At 44.1% G+C, this 14,221-nt stretch overlaps 1 protein-coding gene across 1 annotated transcript; it reads right to left on the bottom strand.

The window, feature by feature from the left end:
- Positions 1 to 4,430: 4,430 nt before the first annotated feature.
- On the bottom strand, positions 4,431 to 14,050 carry Arp1 (Actin-related protein 1). The gene is made up of 8 exons (XM_089578610.1): positions 13,893 to 14,050; positions 13,096 to 13,160; positions 12,928 to 13,003; positions 6,973 to 7,098; positions 6,787 to 6,911; positions 6,233 to 6,717; positions 6,093 to 6,154; positions 4,431 to 6,035 (listed from the first exon to the last, which is right to left on the bottom strand). The coding sequence occupies exons 1-8, from the start codon at positions 13,938 to 13,940 to the stop codon at positions 5,892 to 5,894; spliced, it is 1,131 nt and encodes a 376-aa protein (XP_089434736.1). The 5' UTR covers positions 13,941 to 14,050; the 3' UTR covers positions 4,431 to 5,891.
- Between the last annotated feature and the right edge of the window lie 171 nt (positions 14,051 to 14,221).

Raw genomic sequence — 14,221 nt, 5'->3', positions numbered from 1 at the left:
CTGCATGGTTATTTTCATGGTGGTTTAATTCGTTCGCAGGAGTGGAGGTCATATCCAAAGGTGTTCGAAGCGTACTTTCACAAGAACGTCGGGCAGCTTCAGTTTCAGAAACGTTGTGAAATTTCTCAAATGACGCTCCGCATGAATTTTATTGCTAGGGCTGATGCAGTGACGTGAGCAGACACAACCCAATGTGCTCAAAACGGTACTGCGTGAGAGCGCGGACTGCGCTCTATGGTCTAGCTCGGAGCGGTCTAGCTCGGATTTTGTTTCAGTCGTAATAGAAGAATTTAGCATGAACAAGACTGGGATTACGGTAGTGAACAAGCATGACAGGACGAGCGCTGCATTTGCTACTGATACTTTATTGAAAAACCCACAGATTAAGTAAAGGACTTTCGCCTTTTCTTGTATGACCTAAAGAACCATTATAATAGACGGAAACTATGCAGGGTAGAAGTGGTCGCCGCGAATACACCGCTGGAGTGCTGGCGTGCTGCAGCTACACCCGCTCAGCTACAAGCCGTTTCCATGCGTGCCACGCATCGTGGGGACCGAAAAGGACAGGAGCACTGGTGCCTGTTCATATTCTTCGTTGACGCATTCACGGCCAACCATGGCCAACCGTTGGCTGCAGTGGCTCTCGCAATGGCGCTCAAAGAATTATGAGGAAAGTGCAGATTTATGGGACAAATGCAAGATGCGAGCGCTGCTAAGGTAATGCCGCAGTTTTGGACTGCTAGCTCTGGGGGGCAGAAACACCGGTGATTTTCGGATATTCGTTCGGTACTTCGAACTGAAACGCGCGACTAGCGAGTTATGAGAAAAAGCTAACCTCTAGACGACTTGGACTATGATGAGCCAAAGCGTGCAGCATGCTCTGGCGGGAGAGAGTGACAAACGTGGGAAGAAGGCGACTTTAGAAGACATTAGTTTTTGCGCGGCATTCTTTCAGTAAAGCTCTTTCTGCAAGATGGTTCACCTGCATGGTTTGTTGTGCACTAAGACTGGCACATGTTTAGAACTTCGAGCTTCACATTGCCTTGGCAGCGACACTATCTTGCTGCGGCCTCTCATCTCTGCAGTGCGCTTGACCTTCAAGGGTAGTTGCCGCGGCTCTCTTCAGGCTACGCCATCTGCTCCTTCTGTAGCGCGCTTGGCCTTGACACAACGCATGCGCCTCGCTCGGAGATGGCGTGATGACGTCATTTTTTTGGGACCATCTCTCAGCCTCAATGACTGTTGCTGATGGAATTTCGTAGTAATGCTTTCGCATTATAAGAAGCACGGGCACAGAACTGTGCAACACAAAGCAGCAAGGCAAGCAATGGTGGAGGCTTATCGCGGAGTACTGCAATTTTGTTCTGAATTCATGGAATTCAAAATTTTCCTCCGCATAATGTTAGGGACCTTGGTCATAATGCACATTCTCGAGTGATTGTGATGTACTATTTTGTTCACTGTGTATCGAATTTGCCATTTTCCTGAGAACCTCGACACCTTTACCTTAATGCTCACTACACTCCATATATTTTGAATTCAGTACAATTGGCTAAGGAAAATTATCTTAGTTCTAGCTAACGTATCAGAGTTCAAATGAGTACTTAACTAGTCTATTGTTCAGTTTCTTGCATGATGGCACTTTCCAGGCAGTTATTGAGGAAATGCCCTTCGGGGGAAAGGAAAACAGCGGTGAAGAAATGTTTCTTTGGAAACCAAGCATATAAAAAAATTGGGAACAAAGGGCTGAACTTGAATGAATAATTTAGTTAAGAGGTGAATTCAAGGTTAGTGGCGAATGCATGAATGCACTAACCTTGCAACTGAACCCCCCCCCTCAAGTATGAAATATAACAGGAGTGGAAATAAATGGACGCAGGAATTTATATTGCAAAATACGTTTGTCATGCGTGAACCTGCCAAATCTCTGCACAACTGAAAAGAGCTATCATCCATTAAGGGCAGCCATGGGTTGAGAAAACATAATGTGAGCGGAAAAATGAACCACCAGAGGAAAGCAAACAAACCCTGCCACAAATGGCAAGCGACGAAAACAGTTGCAAGAGTATGGCAAAAAGAGAAGCGGCCTGTGTAACATGAGCAACATGTATACGAGCATTGGGCTGCTCTGCAATAATGGGACAGGCATGGCAAACTTCCTTAAGCATAGAGTTTTAATCAAGCACATCTTCTCTGCCCACGCAAGGACGCAACTCAGAAAAGCAGTTGAAACATGCCCTGCTTTTTTCTTCAATTACACCTGTCAAATGAACTAGTATGAGGAGCTTCAAAGACAATATTTAGCACCTAGTAAAACAAATGAAATTACACAGCTATGCATAACTCCTCTGGCTCCAGCTGCTCAGTACGTGTAGCAAACTGGAGTTTGGTGTTAATGGGGTTGAACATATTACATAAGGTAACGGTTTTACTATTCAATCAGACACGTCTGTAGTTGCACATATAGGTTAGTTAAGTTTTTCAGCATACATTAGGAAATAAATTAAAAGTTTCAGTTCGGTGCCCAAGTCTGTGGCTGTCTTTGACGGGCGAAACAAGACAGAGAAAAGGGTCAAAGTAATTTGTGGGAATGACTTATAGTAAAGTCGCGGGCAAAACCTTGGTGTGGAAATTTCACCACAGCAGCTAGACATAAAAATTGACATAGTGCATTTCACAACTTTACTGCGGGGACTCGCCCCACTCTGTCCCTTTGGATTTGTTTCTCCGCGGTGCCCTCCTTTCTAGTTGCCTTCGCCAACAAGGGAGGGCACCTGCGTCGCAGCAACACTAGCGCCATAGTGGCTTGATTGTTGTGGGTACAAGAGAGACAGCTCTCTCCCTCTACAGAGTGCTGCCGAATCATGGGAAATTTACCATGTTGTGGGCAAATTGGAGCTCAAAGGGAAATTAAACTTTATTCCATTCAAAACATTACAAATATTTGTGTTCTCTGTAAAACTTGTTTTGGGTGCTGCTCTCAGTCAGATCATGCCCGCATAAGCTACGACCTCCAAGGAGGTGCAGCCAGTACAGCATTGGCTGTGGAATAGAAATATTTGCCGCTGTATTTTTGTCAGCCGAGAGCTCGTGCTTGATTTCCATGTGCCTTGATGAGATATAGTATCAGACCTCACAAATCAGGCACTTAGATTCTGACATTCCCTGACCGAACCAAGGTGGAAAAGTACTTTTGAACTAGCCACACTCAAATGTTGAGCCTAAGCTAAATTTCGCTGCCATTACCAATGTGAAAGACGAGAAACCAGACGTGCACAGATGTCATTATTGCGGTTGTTGTTCTGCACGTCACCCAGGAACCATAGCTCATGAGCTGTGCTAACTTGTACAAGGTAACAAGAAAGCACATGCAGTTCTCCACAACTGATCCAAAACTAGTTATATTGGTGCAGCATGTATTGGAATAAAAGGTGTGCGAGACACGTTACTATCCTACAGTTTCATTGAACATTTTGTTAGTTTTTGTCATTTACGGTCTGATGGATTGCACGAAATTGCCAAAAGCAGTCTCCTTGCAGTAATTTAATTCCTTATTGTAGTTGCGATAAAAACGAGGTCTACATCAACATTTTGTATGGGTCAGCTTGAATGAAAACCATTTTAACAACTTAAAGGTGAAGTTTTGGCTTCAGTAATGACAGTTGTTTGCATAAAAAATTTTTTGTTGAAAAAAATGAGAAATTTTGTGTCCAGAAGGGAGAAAAGCGAACTGAAAAATATGGCAGCACTGCCTCTACGGCCTCAGGAACTCATTGCATGCGGATGTTCCGGCGTCATGCTCAGCTCTCCACTGCGAGGCAAGGCCTTGGGGAAATGTTTCTCGCGAGCTTGCCCTGACTGGCCTAGGGGGTTCTCGCCTGCCACAGTGCGGGCAAACACTCGCTTATAACCCTGATGGTGAGTTGGACGACTTTGACTTCTTAGCGTATTTTGTTACTAGCCGGTAATATTGTTGTTACAGCAATAAATGCAATTTTCTGTCAGCCAGTGTTGTTCCCATGTTTCTACAGAGCATGGCCCGCCATGGTCTGTGTGTACTTGGTAGCGCTCGCAACCACGAGGTGGTGTAGGCAGTTTGAATGTTCAGCCGTAAATAAGCGGGAAAAATTTACTTATCCTATTTTAATCCTCACAACTGGCCTAGAGCCTGTTTTTGCCTGCTCGCTAGAGCTAGCTGGCTAGAGCCAGCTTTTGCCTAGAGAGGTACACAACAAAATTGAGGTCAATTTTTGTTTTAGAATGCTACGTGCACAATCATGAATTCATTGCAGGATTGCCCGATGCACAATAACATCAATATTTTTAAAGTTTCCATTTTTTGAAGCTGTCTAAATAGTTGCAGTCAACACCAACTGAATGCAAGACAGCTGCAGAAATCTTGTGCACTAGAAATCTAGTTGCTATGGAAAGCGTGTGACAAAACGTATTTATTCTGGCTCATAAAACAAGGAGAAATGCACAGCAGGATTCCTCCTTTCTCGAAAGGGTCCTAGAAAACAGAAGCGAATCTAAATACCATGCTCAATTTTTCAAGCACGTTCAGATGCATTCTTTTCACAAGACCGTCTTTTATAACGGCGTTTGCATTTTGCACACTCCAGTGCTACTCTCCAGATCAGCCACAGTGTTACTGGTCATTTTTCACTTGACAGTCACTGTGACAGAAGCCACTTACTTGGCTCACCTGGATTATGTTGGTCTGGGCTACTGGTCAAAGCCAGTGTATCCACACCCCAAACTGACACGGAAGGCGAGTTGCATGAGTGCCAATGAAGTCATCAGTTTTTCTTTTCATTTATGCAAATTGTGAAGAAACAAAAGCTCCAAAGCACTGCTAAAAGCTCAGACTGTGTGTCCTATACAGACACAAGTGAAACTCGGATATATTTTTTATAATTATATAAAGCACCAGTTGCTCTACTGTAGCCTGGCTAGCAAGAATAGGCATCCACAATAGAAAAAACAGAAACCAGTGAAAAAAGAAACCTGACACCAGTATCTTTTAAAATGCATTTTTTTTTCAAGAGAACACTTTTAAAAATATGTCCGAAGAATTTTCTCAGCTTTGACTGCATCATGAACTGACAGGCAATGAGCAGCCAGGTTTTACATGCTGAGTTACTTCCCATAAGGCAATCAGTTCGTATCACTTCAGTATCCACACAGAGGCCAAGCATGTTGTTTTAAAATACATAGCCAGGCTGAGCAGAAACTTCAAAACACGCATCAAACAAATGTACACCGCTAAACATAAGAGCTTCGGTGCACTTAATTCTACAGTTCAAAAGCATCAATAAAGAGCATTTGTAAAGCTGCACAAAAGTTTATTTCACATGGACGTGCACAGCACCCATTTTATGCAGTGTATGATACATGTTGATGAATGCCCACTTTCAAAAAGGGCTTATGTGCACTAATCCGGTTGAGCCACACCAGTTAAGGCAAAGCTGTATCTTAAGGCAAGCCGTGAGATGATTCATGCAGACTAACAAAACTAACAAAAACTACAAAACTTGCTCCATGGCAATGCTGGAAGTGTGCCTGGCAACTGTTTGGAATGTGCCTAGTGATGCCTGTCATATCGGTTTGCAAAAACGATTCACCTTTCAGCAGCTTGTTATGCTCTTGCACACTGCAGCATGACCAAGAGCAGCATGCAAAAGCAGTGCTGGTGTATTGTTTTCAGGCCAACGCAAGCCAACTCCACAGGGTCATCTGTACCCACAATATGCATGGCCTCAATGTGAGGTGGTGCTCCCCCAGGATACCGAAAGTAATAAATAACCAGAATTATGGCCAGAAGGAACTGAAGAGCCGGCTTTAAGAATGGAAGGGCACAAGAAGTCTCTTATTACAACATTGGCCACAGTTCAGAAGGTCTTGCGATGGAGGGCTCGCATGCCTTCCTCTTCGTACTCTCTCTTGGAGACCCACATGCGCTTGAATGTGTCCAGAGAAGCCAGGATGGAGCCACCAATCCAGGTGGAGTAAAGCCGCTCTTGTGGAGCCGATATCTGTAAAGAAATCTGGCATGTGCTTTGCATGCTAATAATCACCCAAAACGGCCTTACCCTGATTTTGATTCCCTTAGGCGATATTTTCTTCACCTCACCAAGTAGGCGATCTCCAAAGCCTGCAGCAAGACAAAGCAGTGTAAAAAGCGATATCTTGGGCAAATGTGCCTGCGAAATAACAAAGCACTTGCACTTGCCTTTGAAAAGTGTGGAGCCTCCGGAAAGAACAATATTTTGATACAGAACCCTACGGAGATCCATGTCACACTTGTGAATTGCAAAGACAAGAACTTGGTGCAAGCCCTCGAACTCCTCGCCAATCAGGTCTGGCCGGAAGAGCACCTCGGGTGCCCTAAAGCGTGCAGGCCCAATTTCAAGGGTGGTTCCATCAGGAAGTGTGTAGTGAGCCTTCTCGGTGTCCATTGTCTCTTCTCGTTGGGGGTTGTTGGCCAAATAGCAAGCTTTCTCTTTCACTGTCTTGACGATCTCAAACTCTGCTGTTGTGTGGAAGTTGGTACCTTCCTTCCTCAGCAGATGACGCAGATAGGCAGTCACATCCCTGCCTGCAACGTCCACTCGCAGGATGCTGTGGGGGATGGCAAAGCCCTCGTAGATGGGCACTGCATGTGTGACCCCATCGCCCGAGTCAAGCACCACGCCTGTCGTCCGACCCGTGGCATACCTGGTGGAAAACCAGCCAAACTACTGAGCACAATTCTTGGCAACTCCCTGCACTGCAGCAAACACTTACAGGCTGAGGACGGCTTGCATAGAAACAAACAGTGCTGGAACATTGAAGGTCTCAAAAAATATCTCTGCTGAGCGTTCCCGGTTCCGCAGTGGGTTAATGGGAGCCTCGGTGAGGAGGACAGGATGCTGGAGTAAAGCACAGAATTGATAAGCATGTGGAGCTGCAACCACTTTGCGCTCCAAGTACCTCTTCGGAGAATGTCTGTAGCTGCTCTTTTGAGTAGATGTACTGCCATATCCTCTCCATGTCATTCCAATCTGTGACAATCCCATGTTCCATTGGATAGCGAATACTCAGCAGACCTCTGTGCTCCTAAAAGAAACAAATAAGCACTGCATGAGACCCACAGCAGATAAAATTGCTCAGCATTATGTTAAAGACCTTCAATACTGTCTACCTGTACAAATGCATGCTGTGCACGGGCTATGACAGGAGGATAGCTGGACATACTGCAGCGCTGTAAATTCCCTACAAATGCTTCCATGGCTACATACAATGCCCACTTGTTATGCTCCCTAGAGCCTGTACCAGAACTGTGCCTGGACATCAGTTCTGGTGCATAGATGGAATTATTCATGCATTTTTTATTTTATTTTTTTCAAAGCACCATCATGTTCAGCGATAATTTAAAGTACCTTCTGGCAACAGCTCCACCCAATACTGCAGGGTTAATAAATGTGCTTTATAAAAGTAAAGGCAAATCCTCGCTGCAGCAGAACCGCTTCATTTTTCATATCATAACTCTGACCCATTGGGTTTTGTTTAATAAGGGTCTACTGCAAGAATGCAAGAAAGTGTGGGAACTGGCTGCAACTACAGATATTAGTGTGGGCTTAAAAATAAATAAGAAAAAAGTGCCCTGCCCGCACCGGATACAACCTAAGTCTGCAGTGAAGCTCCGCCCACATTCAGCCTTCGCGCACAGAATTCCTCCACGACTAAAAAGTAGTCCGCTGCTGAAACATTTCTTGTTACCTAAATGAAAAGCTCATCACAAAAAAAAATTATAAGCTCTAGAATTTTGATAGATGCATTGTTTGATATAGTAAAACATTAGAAAGCTGATTTCGTTTACTGTTCCGACTGGCCAGCGGAGTAATACAGGACGCCCCGGACCGCGGCCCAGTGTTAGCAACTGCTGCTTTTTTAAGTTGTATCCTACTATAGTACTGTTCATTGCAGTAAAATTCCAATTATTGGACGCATGGACGACAATAGCTACCCACTCTTAAAAAAAATAGTACTGAATTTAAAAAGACAAGTCAGGGACACTAAAACCTGCACTGCTTGCTATTGTTGGAAGAACTGCAACAATGACAAACACATTTTCTCATACTAAGGCTAATGTTGAAAATTCCTCATTTTCTTTAAATAGAAGGCCACCACTCAGCCAAACAACAATACATGCAAGAAGACCATGGCAAGAGTATCGCTCTTGTTGGCATTTTGACAAGCATAAGACCAGTTCTGTTCCCAGATCTGATCAGTATCAGGCGGCAACTGGCCAGAGGATTTTCAAAATCATTGTCACCATTACTTACAAAACAGTACTTGCAAAACACATGAACATAAGTAGCCTATAAAACAAATGACCATTTATTTTTGCATGCACATCACAGGCTAATTACACATCACAGGCCATCACAGCCTGAAGTTACGATAAAAGCATTCATCATAGCCTTTCATCATCACTGATGCAGCGATGTGCTTTGGTACCTACCTCCCTGCTTCAGGCCAATGCCCTTCAACAATGCTTGAGTTATCGCATAATATATGTAGCCAGCATTTACAATATGCGTGAGAACTAATTGTCATGTATGTGTGACTGAAATACAGGTGGAAACACACTGCAACCATGCAAGTGACCGTGAAAAAGGTTTGGAGAAAGGTGGGCATGCAGCTCCTGTAGTCTGCTCAAAGACATGCAACTTTGGCATGTGTTTCAGACAAAAGAAATGTTGCCATACTTGGCGACAGTTTTTCTTGGCAATGAAGGGAAGGCCTTCAGGGATTAAGCGGCACTGATGTGCCAAGTCTCCGCACATTAACAACTTGACCAACTGCAGCGTGTGACATCAGAGACTTGACTAATGAAACCAGAGACTAAAACAGCCCACCACTCCATGCTAAGCACACAGCTCAGGCCAGTCATTTGGTGAAAGCGTTTCTTTCTACGTTTGCGAACAAACACACTATGAAATGTTGTTAAAAGCAGTGACATGCTGATTAAGGCCGCAATCAAGGTCAAAAAGGGTTTCACCCTCGTACAAGCAGTTGTGGGCAGCATCAGAGCTACCTCCACTCGCACAGGATTTATTGTCAGCAGCTAAACAGAGTGAGGAAAAGAAAAGTTATCATATAGAAGTCATATTTCCAGTATCCAATTCGAGAAAGGTCAAGTATTCCACATCATCAGCTCCAACGCTGTTGCAGGTGCTTTGCATAAGATATAGTTCACTCCACCACATATTGTTATAAAAGGGTTTCATTGTACTACTCGCAACCGTAGAGAAGGTTATTGCAGATTTGTCTCGGCACCAGCCAACCAAAGAAAACACAACACAGGCCAACATCCCCGTCACAATGGAAGATTTATGGTTTATGGTTACGATCCTAAGGTTTGGTTTATGGTTTATGGGGTTTAACGTCCCAAAGCGACTCAGGCTATGAGAGACGCCGTAGTGGAGGGCTCCGGAAATTTCGACCACCTGGGGTTCTTAACGTACACTGACATCGCATACAACATGGGGCTCTAGAATTGCGCCTCCATCAAAATTTGACCTCCACAGCTGGACAATGGAAGCTTTACTGTCATTCAAAGTGAATAAGATTTATTTATTTATTTATTTCGGATACTTTCCAGGCCCGAAGGCATTACAGAAAGGAGTGGTAAGGTACATAAAATAAACAGTGCATGTTATACAATATTATTTTACAAAACGGCAGAAAATACAATAGTCTTGTAGATGTCAGAAATGGAAGCGATGGAGGGAGGAAGGTCGTTCCAGTCTGCGCCGGTTTTGGGAATAAATGAATTATGACACATTTTTGTTCTGGAAAATGGAACAGGAACTTTAAACATGTGGTCAGAACGGGACGATTTGTGTGATGGGCGAGCAAAAAGATGATCTTTTAATACAGGGTTGTGATGATACATTCTATGGAAAAGACAGAGTCGAAAACATTTACGGCGTGAAGAAAGGTCCGGCAGGGTAAGGGTGTTTTTCATGGAATTAATGCTGGCGTGACAGGAATAGTTAGATAAGATGAAACGTGCTGCGCGATTTTGAATGGGTTCAAGTGTGTTTATTAATGTGACTTGACTGGGATCCCATACTGCGCAAGCATATTCTAGCTTTGGCCGCACTAATGTTTTGCAGAGTGTTAGTTTTAATGGCAGAGGCGCAGCAGAGAAATTTCGACATAAGTATCCAAGAACCTGGTTAGCATTATTAGTGACGTGCTCGACGCGCATATGCCATGATAGGTTACGTGAAATATGAACACCTAGGTATCTGTACGACTTGACGGATTCAAGAGAAGTGTCGCGAAGAAAGTGCGCGTGTTGTCAGCGATGTTAGTGCAACGTGATAAATGCATTGTTTTGCTAGCATTTAGTTGCATGAACCATTTATCGCACCAGTTAGTTTAGTTAGTTAGTTTAGTTTAGCCGCCGCGGTGGCTCAGTGGTTACGGTGCTCGGCTCCTGACCCGAAAGGCGCGGGTTCGATCACGGCCGCGGCGGTTGAATTTCTTTGGAGAAGAAATTCTAGAGGCCCGTGTACTGTGCGATGTCAGTGCACGTTAAAGAACCCCAGGTGGTCGAAATTTCCGGAGCCCTCCACTACGGCATCTCTCATAGTCTGAGTCGCTTTGGGACGTTAAACCCCATAAACTAAACTAAACTAAGCACCAGTTAGATATGCTTGTAAGATCTTCTTAAAGCTTAATAGAATCAGTGTGGTCAGTTATTTTGCGATAAATGAGGCAGTCATCTGCGAAAAATGCACTTAGGCAGGTCGTTAATGAAGATAAGGAAGAGAAGAGGTCCCAGTACCGATCCCTGGGGTACGCCCCATGTTACGGAAATGTGAGAAGATGAACAGTTGTGAACAGATTCAGTACATGAACTGTCACTGTCTCTCTTTTGGGGCTACATATTAAAAAATAATGGCATGTAAAGATGATGACAATGGAAATAGCAGGATAAGAATACGATAGGTACGTAGAGTGAAAAGTGTACGTGCAAAGTGCCCAGAATTGTAATGTTAAATACTGCACGGCATGTTAAATTGAATTCAGCGCAAAAATACAGACAAGGGACAAAGAGAGACACACTGAGACGTTCACGAGCGCATAGCGCTCGTGAACGTCTCAGTGTGTCTCTCTTTGTCCCTTGTCTGTATTTTTGCGCTGAATTCAATTTAACATGCTTCACCAACTAGCCCGGCAGCTTGCTCTCCTGAACTGCACGGCAGTTTATGTATTAATTTATAAGCATTAAGCCATTTTCACACAAGGTTCTCTATCACTACTTTGGCAGTAGCAATCAATTTTATGTCGGGACAAGACAAGTCAAAGCATGAGGTTTGTTTGAGACTGACAGCCGTTAAGTGAAGGCCTCTGCTTAAATGGCAAAGCTATCATGAATGTGCTTAAATCAAGTGAGCATGACAACTGTATACAAACAGCTCATGTAAGAGAATCAAATATGGGCAACTCGCACGGCAGTGGCCATCACATCGAGAGTTACAACACTGTCCAACAGCTGCAATACCCATTACTTTTCACTAAGGTTAATGTATATGTTATAAAACACAGGAAATAATGGTTTTCCTTTGATGCCATGCAGGTTATCACTGTGAAGCTTTTATTTTCACTGTTGACCTGGGATGTGGAGTAAGCATTCAGTTCGAAATAAAATGCGAATGAGCTCTCCAAACTCGTTTGATCACTATGTCAATCCTAGTGAAATTAAGCAATCCCATGTAGCACTAAATGACAAAAGATTTGGTTTGGTTTTGTGGGGTTTAACGTCCCAAAGCGACTAAGGCTATGAGAGACGCCGTAGTGAAGGGCTCCGGAAATTTCGACCACCTGGGGTTCTTTAACGTGCACTGACATCGCACAGTACACGGGCCTCTAGAATTTCTCCTCCAAAGAAATTGAAGCCGCCGCGGCCGGGATCGAATCCACGTCTTTCGGGTCAGCAGCCGAGCACCATAGCCACTGAGCCACCGCGGCGGCTAAATGACAAAAGATACTAATGCCAGTCAAACAGTAATATTTTTTCCAATGTTGGCGTGGAATAACACACAAAAAAGCAACCTTTTTAAAAATTCCAGTAGAGTTTAATTGCATCATGGGAAGTAGCGGGGCCAGTTGGTTCATTTTTCAACTTAAAACAGTGCGCAGGGAAAGGACACAGTCGAGAAACACACAGACACAGCACTGCTGTGTCTGTGTGTTTCTCAACTGTGTCCTGTCCCTGCGCATTGTTTTAAGTTGAAAAAAGAGTTTAATTACTGAAAATAAAAGTACTTCAACCTTTCAGTATGGCTTGAGTAAATTTTCTGTCACATCCACCTCAGGCCTTGTGAAATTTTCCAACATACTACTCTCCCGTGTAATCTACAGAGCACTAACAGGGCCACAACACCAGCAGTTGACACACTCAGCCAAGCTTCATTTGCAAGCAAAGGTCTTTCCACCATGGCTTGCAAGAACCTAAGAGACATGATTTTCAAGACTTGCTGTGTGCTGCAGTAGTGGCTGTGACGCTCATAACAAATGCAAGAATTCGGTTAGAGCGATCTAAGCATGCAAGTACTGATGCTATTTTGCTCATTAGGGAAACCTCTTGGGGCCTCTGCGAGTGGAATGGGACAGTCGCACTGCTTGTAGCCTTTCCAAAGGCTAGCTTTTCCAAGGAACCTTCGCAAGCACTATTTTAGAAAAGTAATAAATCCCACACAAACACAAAATGCACAAAGCGAAATGGTGCCCATGCATGGAAGCAAGCACCACAGGTCATGGCATGACAGTGTTGCACAGTTATGTACAAACACTGCAGGTAGGATGCATCATAAGTTCGACAACGGTGTACCATGTGACAGAAGGGAACAAAGCTCAAACACATACCTCTGCTTTTGGCCCTACAAAAATGTCTCCCTCCAAGGCACCTGCCATGACCCTCTTGTGCTTTGGCCGTCCGATGCTGCAAAACGCAATTAAACATTCTCGCTTGCATAAATGATGAGAAAGTGTTGCAAGGAACTGTGAGCAAACATAGGTGGCGCGTCTACTTACAAATTCGGAAAGTGACATTTCGGGACCTGGTCTCCGGCAAAACCTGCCTTTATGACGCCAGAACCCTGCAGCAGAAAAGTGACCCCGGAATAGAGGGCACGAAAGCCAAACTTCGGTTTTATCTTTGCGGACACAGCAAAGCAAGCGAAACATGTGTCACTGGCGCCGCAAGACAATCAGCCGGGCAAAGTTGGCGCAGCGCGACGTGCTTGCAAGGGGCAAGATACAATCACACACACAGATCACAGGATGCGATTACAACAACCATCGGCACTGACAGTCCCTACGTTAGTTTATCTGATGAGAACGAAAGCAAATCATCACAAACGCCCACGTACCAACCATTCTCGTACGGGAATCTATTAGACTACATACAGTCCAAGAAGTTCCCAGGACACATGGACGTGGCGCTTTTTGCAGTGACAGATGCCGCGGATCAAAGTCTGAATACGCAATGGTAGTGCGGCTAGCAAAAGTAACGCAAAATGTGCACAGAGAAACCAACGGCAACGCCGGCCATCAGGACGTGTTCCGCCCAGCCCATCTGTCAGCGACGACTTTGTCATCAAAACGGCACATACAGAAAGATACATTTCAGCTTATATAAGTTCACAGGTGTAATTTATTGAATTCATGTAATTTCTGCAAGCTTGTCAGCTGCTTCATCCAGTTAAACTATTTTTCACTGCGTGTGACTCATTCAATAAGAACATGGCGGACGGTTTACATGAAAACTGAATGAAAAGGTTGGGTGCGAGAATTTATATCCTGCGCAGACTTAAAGAACGCTTACTTACGTTGTCTATAACTACAGGCTGATTAACTATCACGTCATACGTTTCCATAATCTATCACAGACGTTCGCGGCCACAACAGATACTGCAGGCGGCTTCTCTCAAACGTCCTACCCACAGTGTAGAACACCGTGGTTCCGCACCTTTCGCACCGCACGGCTACACATCGCTATGTTTATTTCACACTAGTCCTATCTAAAAAAGCGTATAAAGTTTTACCATTTAGTAAAAAAATTTATTTACGCTTTTTGTAACAAGTATCAGGGTATATATGGATTCGGATTTTTATATTACCAAAAACGGCGGTAGTGCGGCTATGAAGATAGCACCTA

This window comes from Amblyomma mixtum, chromosome 3 (genome assembly GCF_055824585.1).
Source record: "Amblyomma mixtum isolate Tamu chromosome 3, ASM5582458v1, whole genome shotgun sequence".
In the NCBI taxonomy this organism is placed as follows: domain Eukaryota; kingdom Metazoa; phylum Arthropoda; class Arachnida; order Ixodida; family Ixodidae; genus Amblyomma; species Amblyomma mixtum.
Note: the sequence above shows the minus strand (reverse complement) of the source record. Positions and strands in the feature narration are given on the sequence as shown.

Bases quoted from the DNA above. Each gene is read 5' to 3' on its own strand.
- Arp1 (XM_089578610.1), bottom strand. From the start codon at position 13,940: ATGGAAACGTATGACGTGATAGTTAATCAGCCTGTAGTTATAGACAAC. The intron at 13,161-13,892 runs GTAAGTAAGCGT...TTTCTGCTGCAG, and splicing joins AGCCTGTAGTTATAGACAAC to GGTTCTGGCGTCATAAAGGC. The intron at 6,155-6,232 runs GCAAGTGCAAGT...GTCTTGCTGCAG, and splicing joins AGGCTCCACACTTTTCAAAG to GCTTTGGAGATCGCCTACTT.